General features: G+C 58.6%; 2 protein-coding genes and 1 long non-coding RNA gene across 3 annotated transcripts; all 3 read right to left on the bottom strand.

The window, feature by feature from the left end:
- Positions 1–4,325: 4,325 nt before the first annotated feature.
- On the bottom strand, positions 4,326–5,389 carry LOC137467029 (uncharacterized). Its single transcript, XR_010995384.1, has 3 exons — positions 5,165–5,389; positions 4,907–5,025; positions 4,326–4,753 (listed from the first exon to the last, which is right to left on the bottom strand). It is a non-coding gene; the product is annotated as an uncharacterized lncRNA (long non-coding RNA).
- A 6-nt stretch (positions 5,390–5,395) lies between these two features.
- LOC137467034 (PHD finger protein 7-like) lies at positions 5,396–7,442 on the bottom strand. The gene is made up of 6 exons (XM_068178596.1): positions 7,367–7,442; positions 6,515–6,606; positions 6,328–6,429; positions 5,925–6,049; positions 5,686–5,848; positions 5,396–5,599 (listed from the first exon to the last, which is right to left on the bottom strand). Exons 1-6 carry the CDS (start codon positions 7,440–7,442, stop codon positions 5,396–5,398), a joined length of 762 nt encoding a protein of 253 aa, XP_068034697.1.
- A 4,076-nt stretch (positions 7,443–11,518) lies between these two features.
- On the bottom strand, positions 11,519–14,234 carry LOC137467033 (pineapple eye protein-like). The gene is given in 7 exon segments (XM_068178595.1): positions 11,519–12,441; positions 12,595–12,713; positions 12,853–12,966; positions 13,181–13,316; positions 13,319–13,536; positions 13,613–13,737; positions 14,016–14,234. Coding segments are annotated over 7 exon segments (1,689 nt in total). The 5' UTR covers positions 14,070–14,234.
- Between the last annotated feature and the right edge of the window lie 324 nt (positions 14,235–14,558).

Below are 14,558 nucleotides of genomic sequence, written 5' to 3'. Positions count from 1 at the left end.
CACAGTAAAATGTTGTCTTGGGTATATGATCGAATTATTCAAAGTCCTGCAAAGACTCACATTCAAAGCAGACACACGAAAAAAAAAAAAACCAAACCCTGCTACAAACATTGAATTGACACAAAAAGCATATTCCTCTTCAGAAACACAGGCTAACACTTGGGGCCAATGCTTTTTCCTATTAGATCTTTGAAAGGATTTCAAAAGTAACATTGGCAACTTCTTCGAGGAACAAACGGGAAATGCTTCTGACCTCTACAAGTAGATTTATTAATTGGCTTTCACTTTCCTTTTGGAATCCTTACGCTTGGCCTGGCATTCCAGAAAATCATGGAAATCCAACATAATATTAGAGGAAGTTTCTGAAGTCAGTGTTTTTCTCAAAGGCTTTCTTTACATACCTACAAGAAACTGCTCCTCTAACATAAAGAGATGCAGTGGTTTCCCTGACTGGACATCACAAGATGACGTTATACACTCCTCTATACTAGAAAACTTCTGCTGCCTGGTAATTACAAAGCTTCAAGCTCTTCTAGAGGCTTTCCCCTGTGCAACTTCACGAGGCCCCTCTCTGCTCAACTCTCAAGCCTGTCCAGGCCGCACTGAAAGGCAGCACAGCCGTGTGGTTCACCAGCCCCTGCTCCCGCTTCTGTCCCATCCGCAAACGTGCTGAGGGAGCGCTCCGTCCCTTCTGCCAGGTCGCTGGGGAATAAGGCAAACAAGAGTGGCCCCAGCACGGCCCCCTGAGCTCGCAGCTGTCTGGGTTTGGAGCTCCACTGCCCACTTCTCCACGCCACTGTCCCTGAGCTGCCCCATGACCGTGATAAGGGAGGCCGGAACAAAGCCTTGCTGGAGTCCCGGCTGACAACAGCCACTGCTCTCCCCTCACAAACCCAGCCAGTCAGTGCAGCAGAGGTGGCTATGAGATTGGCCAAGCATGGTTTTCTGTCGCAGTAGAGATGGACACGAGACATACACATACACCTGTGCAGTGACAACAACGGCTTCTTCTTTATTACAAGTTGTTCTCAAGTTTTATACCCCTAAAAAAGTGTGATCCTAAGCCACTAGTTACATCAAAACAGCTCATCCTATTCAATGGGCAAAGCAATAGCTTATTGTATTCTATTGGTGCAAAGCATTTAACGTCAATAATTCATTGGCAAGAGCTTACCACAAATTATTAAGGCACGTACGCTGCCGACTAAGGCACGTGTCCTCTAACTACAAGTAACCCTGACGTGTTTTCCAGTTTCCATGCGGACGGCCTTGTTTGCGTCCTTGCCATGGATAAACCCGTATTTTATGAATTTCTTCTTCTGCGAACTCAGTTGTTTGCCCTGCAGAACAGCTGCTAAGCCCATCCAGTTTTCTCTTCCTGCTATTCCACACGCTTAGAGATGACATCCAAGAGGAGATATTCTGTCACCTTTCTGGGGATGGAGCTGAGGCTGATGGGCCTGCAGTTTCCTGGCTCCTTCTTAGTGCCCTTTTGGAAGACTGGAGAGATGCTGGCTTTCCTCCACTGCTCACGCCTCTCTCGGGGGGTACAACCTTGCCTGACCTGCTGGCAGAATGCCCTGTGCCAGAGGCAGGAGCAGAGATTTCCCTTGGCCCCAAAAGGCAACGCTGGGCTCAGGCCGTGGCTCAGTGCGACCTGACAACGCGAGGAGAAGGCAGGGCAGGGACGCTGCTGCCCAGCGACCAGAGGAACCCCACACCTCGGGGCTCTGGGCCTGTGCTGCAGGCTCACCTGCCTCACCATTCCCAGAATCGGCGGAGGAACAAGCGGAGCCGTCTGCGGTGGTCCTCGAGGCGACGACGGCAGGAGAAGGCGGACGGGAGCAGGGCTCACGCGGGGCTGAGCAGGGAGCAGTGCCCTCGTGGCTCTGGGCGTGTTCTGCAAACTCCCCACACTCCTCTTTTTCCCACAGAGAGAGAGGACCAGCACCTGGAGGAGACTGTGGCATTTCTGGACAGGGACTCCCCGCCGACAGCTGCCATGCGCGACAGCAAGCAGGAGGGCCCTGGTGCCCGGCAGCCAGGTGAGGGCAAAGCCGCCCTCCCACAGCCTGGCCCAGGGACGCTTGTGGCAGGCGATGTGGGGCCCAGGGCAGAGGCAGGGGGAGGCAGGAGCTGCTCAGCCATGCCGTGGCTGGGAGCCTCCTTCCTCCCCAAGTGGGGCCCAGCTGGGCCGGGGGGCAGCTCCTGGGACACCCGTGCCCGCAATGGCCCCTGCTCTGCAAGGCCTCCGGCCCTGCCCATCAGCCAGGCAGGCAGGCAGGCAGGCAGGGACGGAGCAGCCCTTGGGGCCGATGCTGCTGCAGCCAAAGAGCCCCGCAGAGGTGCTCATGCCCGCTGCCATTGGCTCTGTCCCCTGCAGCCTGCGTGCTGTGTCGCCGTGCAGAGGCTGACTCCTGTGCTTCCCCAGGCCCTGGCAACAGCTCCTGTGCTGCCCAGGGCACCCACGGCCGCTGCTGGCTTCTCACTCTGACCAGAACCAGCTGGGGCGTGACAGCTCTGCTGCTCTGGGCACGGCTCTCGGGCAGAGCACCCGCGTGTCCCTGGGCTGGGGGCAGTGCCCAGGCCGGGCTTGGCAGAGCCCGTCCGCTCCTGGAGGGCTGGGGGCTCTGCTCTGTTCCGGCCTGGCCTGGGTCCATGAGAGCCTTTGGCATTCCCGCTTGCCCTTACAGCTGCCAGGCATGAGCCGGAGCTCAATGGCCCCAGCCTGGCCGGACAGTCAGGACTGGAGCCTTCCCGTGGCTCCCCAGCACCCAAGACCATCAGCCCCAGCTCGGAAACACTGCCTAACAGGGTTTGCCAATATTTTTTCCTGTTAGATCGTTGAAGGGATTTTGAAAGTAACATTCTTTGGCAACTTCTTCGAGGAACAAAAGTGACATGCTTCTAAGCAGTAAAAGGTTTATTGGTTTCCTCGTATTTTCTATCTGGTACCCGTCTGCTTCCTTCGGTGTTCCGGAAAATAATGAAAATCTAACAAATTCTTCGGAGAAGGTTCTGGATCCGCTATGAGGAGAGGTCTCTAAATTCACTCTTTCTCTTAAATACATTCTTTACATAGAGTTAAGTAGCTGCTCCTGTAACAGACAAAGATGTCGTGGTTTACCTGACTGGACAACACCACATGATGTTATCCACACCGGCACACTAAAACGCTTTTGTTCCCGGGGAGTTACGAAGTTGCAGGCTCTTCTCGAGGGCCTGAGTTAATTCTCAGGCAAAGGTCCCAAATGGTCATCGGGGGCAGAGTCCTGCGCATCCTCTTTGTCCCAGGATATTTCCACTGTCTTTTCTGGTTTGTTCTTTCAAGGTCCAAGCAAGTCTTTGAAATCAGCAGCAATATAGTGATCGATTTCTTCAGGCGCTTGAGGCAGTGTGTCACTCTCTTCTCTCTTCTTCCTTTTGGCTTTACTGAATGAGATTGCTCAAGGATAGCAAGACAGCACACATCCTTTTCCAAGAGAGCTTCCCTAAGAGCCACCTTGCTCTGAATGTCTCCCTAACCCTATCCAAGCCCATCAAGGAGTGCTTCACTTTCAAGAGAAAGCAGTGCGGAAGCATCTGAGGTTGGAGTCTAAAGGCAGGAACAAGAGTCCTTTTTAATTAGCCACATCATTTAAGTGACTTTTCACTTAATACATGGTGAGACAGAAATCAAGGTATTTAGCATAAGACTACTTTCCTGCCAGTAGAAATGCCAAGAGCGAATTCGGTTTGCTCACAGACCTGCAAATCTCAAGGTCCCTGTACGGACCGTTCTCACCTTCACTTCCGGCAGCGAACAGACGGACCAGAAAGAAAAGACGACACTAGGTGCTGCTGTTGGAGGTCCCAGGTGAGGCCCGACGTCGCTGGCGGGAGCGGTTGCTCCGGCGGGACATCCCTGACGGCGTCCCCCTGCGCCTGGGCCTCTCAGCGCTGGCTGCTGTCCTCCTGCTCCTGCCACGGCGACTCCTGGGGCAGGCAGGTGCACTTAGGGCCCGGCCTTGCTGGCGGGCGCGGCTGCGTCCGGGGCATGCCCGTGGCGATGTTTGCCTTCGCCTGGGCCTCTCAGTGCTTGCTGCTGTCCTGTGGCTCATGTCACGGCGACTCCTGGACTGGACAGGTGGGCTCTGGGCCTGACCTTGCTGGTGGGCGCGGCTGCGTCCGGGGGATGCCCGTGGCGATGTCTGCCTTCGCCCGGGCGTCTCAGTCCTTGGTCTTGTCCTGCTGCTCCTGTCACGGCGACTCCTGGGGCGGACAGGTGCACTTAGGGCCCGACCTTGCTGGCGGGCGCGGCTGCGTCCGGGGGATGCCCGTGAAGGTGTCTCCCTTCGCCTGGGCCTCTCAGCCCTTGTTGTTGTCCTGCTGCTCCTGTCACGGCGACTCCTCAGTCGGACGGGTCCATCTGGGGCCCGACCTGGCTGGCGAGAGCGGGTTCGCCTGCGGCCGGGCCCAGCACGTCTGGAATGGACCCTGTCCCCAGAGTCAGGGGAGTTGTTGTACGTTGACCTTGATGTGCTGGGGCTGCTGGTGGCCAGCGAGGAAGACGGCAGAGACTGCTGCCATGCTGTGTGTTGCTGGCTGCTGCGGCCGCTGGGCTCTGCAGAGGAAGACTGGGGATCCAGCCCCGATGGCACCGGGGTGCGGGAGCTGGGGCTGATGGCCTCAGATTCTGGGGAGCCATGAGCAGGCTCCAGTCCTGACTGTCTGATCCGGCTGGGGCCACTGAGCTCTGACTCATCCCTGGAAGCTGTAAGGCCAAGCAGGAATGTCAAAGACCACCCAGGCCCGAGGCAAGCCAGGCCAGAGCAGAACCCCCAGCCCTTCAGGAGCAGAGGGGCTCTGCCCAGCCCGGCCTGGGCACTGTCCCCAGCCCAGGGGCACCGGCTGCTTTGCCTCATACCCGTTCCGAGACCAGCACAGCTGTCACACTCCCAGCTCTGTATGCGGTTTCTCAGGCCAGAGCAGCGCCTGTGGGTGCCCTCAGCAGCGCAGGAGGAGCACAGGAGCAGTTCCCAGGGCCTGAGGAGGCAAAGGGGCTCATGGACAACGTGTCCACAGCACAGGATTGTCCAGACACGTTCTTCTCTTTCTTTCCCCCTTGAGCCCTTGAAGTGACACACGTACCCTGCAGAGCCTCAGGTGCAGCTCCCCAACTTACCCCTCTTCCTCTGCCTCCTCCCTGCCTCCCGGGTAAAGGCAGTCCCTGGCATTGCACCTGCTGTGCCGCTCTCCTAGATCCGCAAAGGCGTCGTTGTCCTCCCATGTTGGCAGTCTGATGGAGAAAGGAAAAGCTGATGAGTTTCTGATGTCGTGCCCTCATGGAGGTACAGGTTGTCCCTGCTCTTTCTCCAGCGCTTTTCCAAGTCCTGCGTGAAGTTGAAGCCCAGACTCACGGGACAGGGCAGGGCCAGGACTGCTGGGGCAGGGCCTGGCACAGCACAGCACTTGCACCTCCTGTCCTGGGAGCCAGGCAGAAGGACACCAACCTGAAAGGGATTCGGATCCCCACGATGAACATTTGTACAAGAAATTCTCCCGTGTCCCTGCACAGGGGGCAGCGGAGGGAAAAAAGACCAGCGCGCATGGCCTGTCCCTGCAGGGCAAACAGAAGCAGGGTGAGCAAGGCCCTGGTGCCGCTGGGCACCTGCTGTGGCCCGGGGCTGAGGGGATGGCTCCTACCTGGATGCAGTCCCTGTGGAACCAGGCCCTTTTGCACGCTGGGCACACCAGGGTTCGGAAGGTCTTTCTATCCTCCACAGGCTCCATGCAGATGGGGCAGTCGGTGCCCGGCTCTGGAGTCGCCTCCACGTCCTGCTCTGGACGGTGCTCAGGGCAGAAGGAGCTGGAGGAAAATGGATGGGCAAAGTGAGAAATGCAACACCGTTCCACAGGGGTGGCCAGAAGGGGCGAGGAGGTACCTGTATGGGGTAACGTATACATTGACACAGCCGCCCTCCTTGGCACAGGGCAGGTGGAACCATCTGTCACAGTCCTCCTTGCAACACATGATGGTTGCCCCGCTCTGGCCACAGACGCAGCAGCGCTGGAAAGAGCCAAGCAGCGCCATCAGCAGCAGCCTCGGGGCCTCCCCAGGCAGCCCCACGGCTCCGGGCAGGGCGTAGGATGTGGCCACTGCTGGGTCTCAGCCCACAGAGCCGTCTGGTGGAGGAGCCTCCTGTGCCAGAGCCTCGGTGCAGCTGCCGGGAGCCAGACTTTGTCCCCCAGCCGGCCGGAAGGGCAGGCCTTTCATTCCAAGTGTCTGGGCTCAGCTCTGGCAAACCTCGCCTGGCACAAATCTCCCTGCTCTTGTCAGGCGCTCACCTTTTGTGCCGCCCGCCAGACTGCAATTTGGATATCTCGAGGAAGAAACCCCATGAGTCCGACACGACGGTTCTCTTGACGAGAAAGTAGAGTGGCAAAGAACTGCAGCAAAGGGGACGAGCAGATGAGGAGAGAGAGGCAGGAATTGCCCGTTGCAATGGTGGAGGGAGCACCCAGAGCCACTCACCAGGCAGAACGCGTGGGCACAGAGCCCGCACTTCTCCAGTTGGTCGCCGCAGATGTCCGGGTCGGCCTCTGCACGGTGACACAGCACGCAGGCTGCAGGGGACAGAGCCAATGGCAGCGGGCATGAGCACCTCTGCGGGGCTCTTTGGCTGCAGCAGCATCGGCCCCAAGGGCTGCTCCGTCCCTGCCTGCCTGCCTGCCTGCCTGGCTGATGGGCAGGGCCGGAGGCCTTGCAGAGCAGGGGCCATTGCGGGCACGGGTGTCCCAGGAGCTGCCCCCCGGCCCAGCTGGGCCCCACTTGGGGAGGAAGGAGGCTCCCAGCCACGGCATGGCTGAGCAGCTCCCGCCTCGCCCTGCCTCTGCCCTGGGCCCCACATCGCCTGCCACAAGCGTCCCTGGGCCAGGCTGTGGGAGGGTGGCTTTGCCCTCACCTGGCTGCCGGGCACCAGGGCCCTCCTGCTTGCTGTCGCGCATGGCAGCTGTCAGCGGGGTGTCCCTGTCCAGAACTGCCACAGTCTCCTCCAGGTGCTGGTCCTCTCTCTCTGTGGGAAAAAGAGGAGTGTGGGGAGTTTGCAGAACACGCCCAGGGCCACGAGGGCACTGCTCCCTGCTCAGCCCCGCGTGAGCCCTGCTCCCGTCCGCCTTCTCCTGCCGTCGTCGCTTCGAGGACCACCGCAGACGGCTCCGCTTGTTCCTCCGCCGATTCTGGGAAGGGAGAGGCAGGTGAGCCTGCAGCACAGGCCCAGAGCCCCGAGGTGTGGGGTTCCTCTGGTCGCTGGGCAGCAGCGTCCCTGCCCTGCCTTCTCCTCGCGTTGTCAGGTCGCACTGAGCCACGGCCTGAGCCCAGCGTTGCCTCTTGTGGCCTTGGTCGCACGGGTCACAATGGCCACGCTGACATCAGCATCGTGCAGCCAACATTGGGCAGCCATGGCCTCAGGTGCCTGGCAACCACTTGAGGCGGCCCCCTTGGGAACCCAGGTTCTGGGATGGCTGCGAAGGTTTGGTCAGCAGGGAACCAGGCAGGGACTCCTGCAGCAAGTGCAGGGTCAAATGCCAGGCCCCGAGGCAACCATCGGGCACTGCTCTGCTGCTGCTCCTGGTGCTGCTCCTGCAAGTTTCATACAGACACGGAGCTACCTGCTCTGTCTCAACCCTGTTCAGCACTGGACAGCAGGACACAGTAAAATGTTGTCTTGGGTATATGATCGAATTATTCAAAGTCCTGCAAAGACTCACATTCAAAGCAGACACACGAAAAAAAAAAAAACCAAACCCTGCTACAAACATTGAATTGACACAAAAAGCATATTCCTCTTCAGAAACACAGGCTAACACTTGGGGCCAATGCTTTTTCCTATTAGATCTTTGAAAGGATTTCAAAAGTAACATTGGCAACTTCTTCGAGGAACAAACGGGAAATGCTTCTGACCTCTACAAGTAGATTTATTAATTGGCTTTCACTTTCCTTTTGGAATCCTTACGCTTGGCCTGGCATTCCAGAAAATCATGGAAATCCAACATAATATTAGAGGAAGTTTCTGAAGTCAGTGTTTTTCTCAAAGGCTTTCTTTACATACCTACAAGAAACTGCTCCTCTAACATAAAGAGATGCAGTGGTTTCCCTGACTGGACATCACAAGATGACGTTATACACTCCTCTATACTAGAAAACTTCTGCTGCCTGGTAATTACAAAGCTTCAAGCTCTTCTAGAGGCTTTCCCCTGTGCAACTTCACGAGGCCCCTCTCTGCTCAACCCTCAAGCCTGTCCAGGTCTCACTGAAAGGCAGCACAGCCGTGTGGTTCACCAGCCCCTGCTCCCGCTTCTGTCCCATCCGCAAACGTGCTGAGGGAGCGCTCCGTCCCTTCTGCCAGGTCGCTGGGGAATAAGGCAAACAAGAGTGGCCCCAGCACGGCCCCCTGAGCTCGCAGCTGTCTGGGTTTGGAGCTCCACTGCCCACTTCTCCACGCCACTGTCCCTGAGCTGCCCCATGACCGTGATAAGGGAGGCCGGGACAAAGCCTTGCTGGAGTCCCGGCTGACAACAGCCACTGCTCTCCCCTCACAAACCCAGCCAGTCAGTGCAGCAGAGGTGGCTATGAGATTGGCCAAGCATGGTTTTCTGTCGCAGTAGAGATGGACACGAGACATACACATACACCTGTGCAGTGACAACAACGGCTTCTTCTTTATTACAAGTTGTTCTCAAGTTTTATACCCCTAAAAAAGTGTGATCCTAAGCCACTAGTTACATCAAAACAGCTCATCCTATTCAATGGGCAAAGCAATAGCTTATTGTATTCTATTGGTGCAAAGCATTTAACGTCAATAATTCATTGGCAAGAGCTTACCACAAATTATTAAGGCACGTACGCTGCCGACTAAGGCACGTGTCCTCTAACTACAAGTAACCCTGACGTGTTTTCCAGTTTCCATGCGGACGGCCTTGTTTGCGTCCTTGCCATGGATAAACCCGTATTTTATGAATTTCTTCTTCTGCGAACTCAGTTGTTTGCCCTGCAGAACAGCTGCTAAGCCCATCCAGTTTTCTCTTCCTGCTATTCCACACGCTTAGAGATGACATCCAAGAGGAGATATTCTGTCACCTTTCTGGGGATGGAGCTGAGGCTGATGGGCCTGCAGTTTCCTGGCTCCTTCTTAGTGCCCTTTTGGAAGACTGGAGAGATGCTGGCTTTCCTCCACTGCTCACGCCTCTCTCAGGGGCTACAGACTTCCCTGACCTGCTGGCAGAATGCCCTGTGCCAGAGGCAGGAGCAGAGATTTCCTTTGGCCCCAAAAGGCAACGCTGGGCTCAGGCCGTGGCTCAGTGCGACCTGACAACGCGAGGAGAAGGCAGGGCAGGGACGCTGCTGCCCAGCGACCAGAGGAACCCCACACCTCGGGGCTCTGGGCCTGTGCTGCAGGCTCACCTGCCTCTCCCTTCCCAGAATCGGCGGAGGAACAAGCGGAGCCGTCTGCGGTGTTCCTCGAGGCGACGACGGCAGGAGAAGGCGGACGGGAGCAGGGCTCACGCGGGGCTGAGCAGGGAGCAGTGCCCTCGTGGCCCTGGGCCTGTTCTGCAAACTCCCCACACTCCTCTTTCTCCCACAGAGAGAGAGGACCAGCACCTGGAGGAGACTGTGGCATTTCTGGACAGGGACTCCCCGCCGACAGCTGCCATGCGTGACAGCAAGAAGGAGGGCCCTGGTGCCCGGCAGCCAGGTGAGGGCAAAGCCGCCCTCCCACAGCCTGGCCCAGGGACTCTCGTGGCAGGCGATGTGGGGCCCAGGGCAGAGGCAGGGGGAGGCAGGAGCTGCTCAGCCATGCCGTGGCTGGGAGCCTCCTTCCTCCCCAAGTGGGGCCCAGCTGGGCCGGGGGGCAGCTCCTGGGACACCCGTGCCCGCAATGGCCCCTGCTCTGCAAGGCCTCCGGCCCTGCCCATCAGCCAGGCAGGCAGGCAGGCAGGCAGGGACGGAGCAGCCCTTGGGGCCGATGCTGCTGCAGCCAAAGAGCCCCGCAGAGGTGCTCATGCCCGCTGCCATTGGCTCTGTCCCCTGCAGCCTGCGTGCTGTGTCGCCGTGCAGAGGCTGACTCCTGTGCTTCCCCAGGCCCTGGCAACAGCTCCTGTGCTGCCCAGGGCACCCACGGCCGCTGCTGGCTTCTCACTCTGACCAGAACCAGCTGGGGCGTGACAGCTCTGCTGCTCTGGGCACGGCTCTCGGGCAGAGCACCCGCGTGTCCCTGGGCTGGGGGCAGTGCCCAGGCCGGGCTTGGCAGAGCCCGTCCGCTCCTGGAGGGCTGGGGGCTCTGCTCTGTTCCGGCCTGGCCTGGGTCCATGAGAGCCTTTGGCATTCCCGCTTGCCCTTACAGCTGCCAGGCATGAGCTGGAGCTCAATGGCCTCAGCCTGGCCGGACAGTCAGGACTGGAGCCTTCCCGTGGCTCCCCAGCACCCAAGACCATCAGCCCCAGCTCGGAAACACTGCCTAACAGGTTTGCCAATATTTTTTCCTGTTAGATCGTTGAAGGGATTTTGAAAGTAACATTCTTTGGCAACTTCTTCGAGGAACAAAAGTGACACGCTTCTAAGCAGTAAAAGGTTTATTGGTTTCCTCGTATTTTCTATCTGGTACCCGTCTGCTTCCTTCGGTGTTCCGGAAAATAATGAAAATCTAACAAATTCTTCAGAGAAGGTTCTGGATCCGCTATGAGGAGAGGTCTCTAAATTCACTCTTTCTCTTAAATACATTCTTTACATAGAGTTAAGTAGCTGCTCCTGTAACAGACAAAGATGTCGTGGTTTACCTGACTGGACAACACCACATGATGTTATCCACACCGGCACACTAAAACGCTTTTGTTCCCGGGGAGTTACGAAGTTGCAGGCTCTTCTCGAGGGCCTGAGTTAATTCTCAGGCAAAGGTCCCAAATGGTCATCGGGGGCAGAGTCCTGCGCATCCTCTTTGTCCCAGGATATTTCCACTGTCTTTTCTGGTTTGTTCTTTCAAGGTCCAAGCAAGTCTTTGAAATCAGCAGCAATATAGTGATCGATTTCTTCAGGCGCTTGAGGCAGTGTGTCACTCTCTTCTCTCTTCTTCCTTTTGGCTTTACTGAATGAGATTGCTCAAGGATAGCAAGACAGCACACATCCTTTTCCAAGAGAGCTTCCCTAAGAGCCACCTTGCTCTGAATGTCTCCCTAACCCTATCCAAGCCCATCAAGGAGTGCTTCACTTTCAAGAGAAAGCAGTGCGGAAGCATCTGAGGTTGGAGTCTAAAGGCAGGAACAAGAGTCCTTTTTAATTAGCCACATCATTTAAGTGACTTTTCACTTAATACATGGTGAGACAGAAATCAAGGTATTTAGCATAAGACTACTTTCCTGCCAGTAGAAATGCCAAGAGCGAATTCGGTTTGCTCACAGACCTGCAAATCTCAAGGTCCCTGTACGGACCGTTCTCACCTTCACTTCCGGCAGCGAACAGACGGACCAGAAAGAAAAGACGACACTAGGTGCTGCTGTTGGAGGTCCCAGGTGAGGCCCGACGTCGCTGGCGGGAGCGGTTGCTCCTGCGGGACATCCCTGACGGCGTCCCCCTGCGCCTGGGCCTCTCAGCGCTGGCTGCTGTCCTCCTGCTCCTGCCACGGCGACTCCTGGGGCAGGCAGGTGCACTTAGGGCCCGGCCTTGCTGGCGGGCGCGGCTGCGTCCGGGGCATGCCCGTGGCGATGTTTGCCTTCGCCTGGGCCTCTCAGCGCTTGCTGCTGTCCTGTGGCTCATGTCACGGCGACTCCTGGACTGGACAGGTGGGCTCTGGGCCTGACCTTGCTGGTGGGCGCGGCTGCGTCCGGGGGATGCCCGTGGCGATGTCTGCCTTCGCCCGGGCGTCTCAGTCCTTGGTCTTGTCCTGCTGCTCCTGTCACGGCGACTCCTGGGGCGGACAGGTGCACTTAGGGCCCGACCTTGCTGGCGGGCGCGGCTGCGTCCGGGGGATGCCCGTGAAGGTGTCTCCCTTCGCCTGGGCCTCTCAGCCCTTGTTGTTGTCCTGCTGCTCCTGTCACGGCGACTCCTCAGTCGGACGGGTCCATCTGGGGCCCGACCTGGCTGGCGAGAGCGGGTTCGCCTGCGGCCGGGCCCAGCACGTCTGGAATGGACCCTGTCCCCAGAGTCAGGGGAGTTGTTGTACGTTGACCTTGATGTGCTGGGGCTGCTGGTGGCCAGCGAGGAAGACGGCAGATACTGCTGCCATGCTGTGTGTTGCTGGCTGCTGCGGCCGCTGGGCTCTGCAGAGGAAGACTGGGGATCCAGCCCCGATGGCACCGGGGTGCGGGAGCTGGGGCTGATGGCCTCAGATTCTGGGGAGCCATGAGCAGGCTCCAGTCCTGACTGTCTGATCCGGCTGGGGCCACTGAGCTCTGACTCATCCCTGGAAGCTGTAAGGCCAAGCAGGAATGTCAAAGACCACCCAGGCCCGAGGCAAGCCAGGCCAGAGCAGAACCCCCAGCCCTTCAGGAGCAGAGGGGCTCTGCCCAGCCCGGCCTGGGCACTGTCCCCAGCCCAGGGGCACCGGCTGCTTTGCCTCATACCCGTTCCGAGACCAGCACAGCTGTCACACTCCCAGCTCTGTATGCGGTTTCTCAGGCCAGAGCAGCGCCTGTGGGTGCCCTCAGCAGCGCAGGAGGAGCACAGGAGCAGTTCCCAGGGCCTGAGGAGGCAAAGGGGCTCATGGACAACGTGTCCACAGCACAGGATTGTCCAGACACGTTCTTCTCTTTCTTTCCCCCTTGAGCCCTTGAAGTGACACACGTACCCTGCAGAGCCTCAGGTGCAGCTCCCCAACTTACCCCTCTTCCTCTGCCTCCTCCCTGCCTCCCGGGTAAAGGCAGTCCCTGGCATTGCACCTGCTGTGCCGCTCTCCTAGATCCGCAAAGGCGTCGTTGTCCTCCCATGTTGGCAGTCTGATGGAGAAAGGGAAAGCTGATGAGTTTCTGATGTCGTGCCCTCATGGAGGTACAGGTTGTCCCTGCTCTTTCTCCAGCGCTTTTCCAAGTCCTGCGTGAAGTTGAAGCCCAGACTCACGGGACAGGGCAGGGCCAGGACTGCTGGGGCAGGGCCTGGCACAGCACAGCACTTGCACCTCCTGTCCTGGGAGCCAGGCAGAAGGACACCAACCTGAAAGGGATTCGGATCCCCACGATGAACATTTGTACAAGAAATTCTCCCGTGTCCCTGCACAGGGGGCAGCGGAGGGAAAAAAGACCAGCGCGCATGGCCTGTCCCTGCAGGGCAAACAGAAGCAGGGTGAGCAAGGCCCTGGTGCCGCTGGGCACCTGCTGTGGCCCGGGGCTGAGGGGATGGCTCCTACCTGGATGCAGTCCCTGTGGAACCAGGCCCTTTTGCACGCTGGGCACACCAGGGTTCGGAAGGTCTTTCTATCCTCCACAGGCTCCATGCAGATGGGGCAGTCGGTGCCCGGCTCTGGAGTCGCCTCCACGTCCTGCTCTGGACGGTGCTCAGGGCAGAAGGAGCTGGAGGAAAATGGATGGGCAAAGTGAGAAATGTTGGATCTTCTCGCAGGAGTGACCAGGAGTGGGGAGGAGGTACCTGTAATCTGGAATGTAGTGTGTGACACAGCCGCCCTCCTTGGCACAGGGCAGGTGGAACCATCTGTCACAGTCCTCCTTGCAACACATGATGGTTGCCCCGCTCTGGCCACAGACGCAGCAGCGCTGGAAAGAGCCAAGCAGCCCCATCAGCAGCAGCCTCGGGGCCTCCCCAGGCAGCCCCACGGCTCCGGGCAGGGCGTAGGATGTGGCCACTGCTGGGTCTCAGCCCACAGAGCCGTCTGGTGGAGGAGCCTCCTGTGCCAGAGCCTCGGTGCAGCTGCCGGGAGCCAGACTTTGTCCCCCAGCCGGCCGGAAGGGCAGGCCTTTCATTCCAAGTGTCTGGGCTCAGCTCTGGCAAACCTCGCCTGGCACAAATCTCCCTGCTCTTGTCAGGCGCTCACCTTTTGTGCCGCCCGCCAGACTGCAATTTGGATATCTCGAGGAAGAAACCCCATGAGTCCGACACGACAGTTCTCTTGACGAGAAAGTAGAGTGGCAAAGAACTGCAGCAAAGGGGACGAGCAGATGAGGAGAGAGAGGCAGGAATTGCCCGTTGCAATGGTGGAGGGAGCACCCAGAGCCACTCACCAGGCAGAACGCGTGGGCACAGAGCCCGCACTTCTCCAGTTGGTCGCCGCAGATGTCCGGGTCGGCCTCTGCACGGTGACACAGCACGCAGGCTGCAGGGGACAGAGCCAATGGCAGCGGGCATGAGCACCTCTGCGGGGCTCTTTGGCTGCAGCAGCATCGGCCCCAAGGGCTGCTCCGTCCCTGCCTGCCTGCCTGCCTGCCTGGCTGATGGGCAGGGCCGGAGGCCTTGCAGAGCAGGGGCCATTGCGGGCACGGGTGTCCCAGGAGCTGCCCCCCGGCCCAGCTGGGCCCCACTTGGGGAGGAAGGAGGCTCCCAGCCACGGCATGGCTGAGCAGCTCCCGCCTCGCCCTGC

This window comes from Anomalospiza imberbis, unplaced genomic scaffold (assembly GCF_031753505.1).
Source record: "Anomalospiza imberbis isolate Cuckoo-Finch-1a 21T00152 unplaced genomic scaffold, ASM3175350v1 scaffold_501, whole genome shotgun sequence".
NCBI lineage: Eukaryota > Metazoa > Chordata > Aves > Passeriformes > Viduidae > Anomalospiza > Anomalospiza imberbis.
The sequence above is the reverse complement of the archived record's forward strand: the minus strand, read 5'-3'. Positions and strand labels throughout refer to the sequence as shown.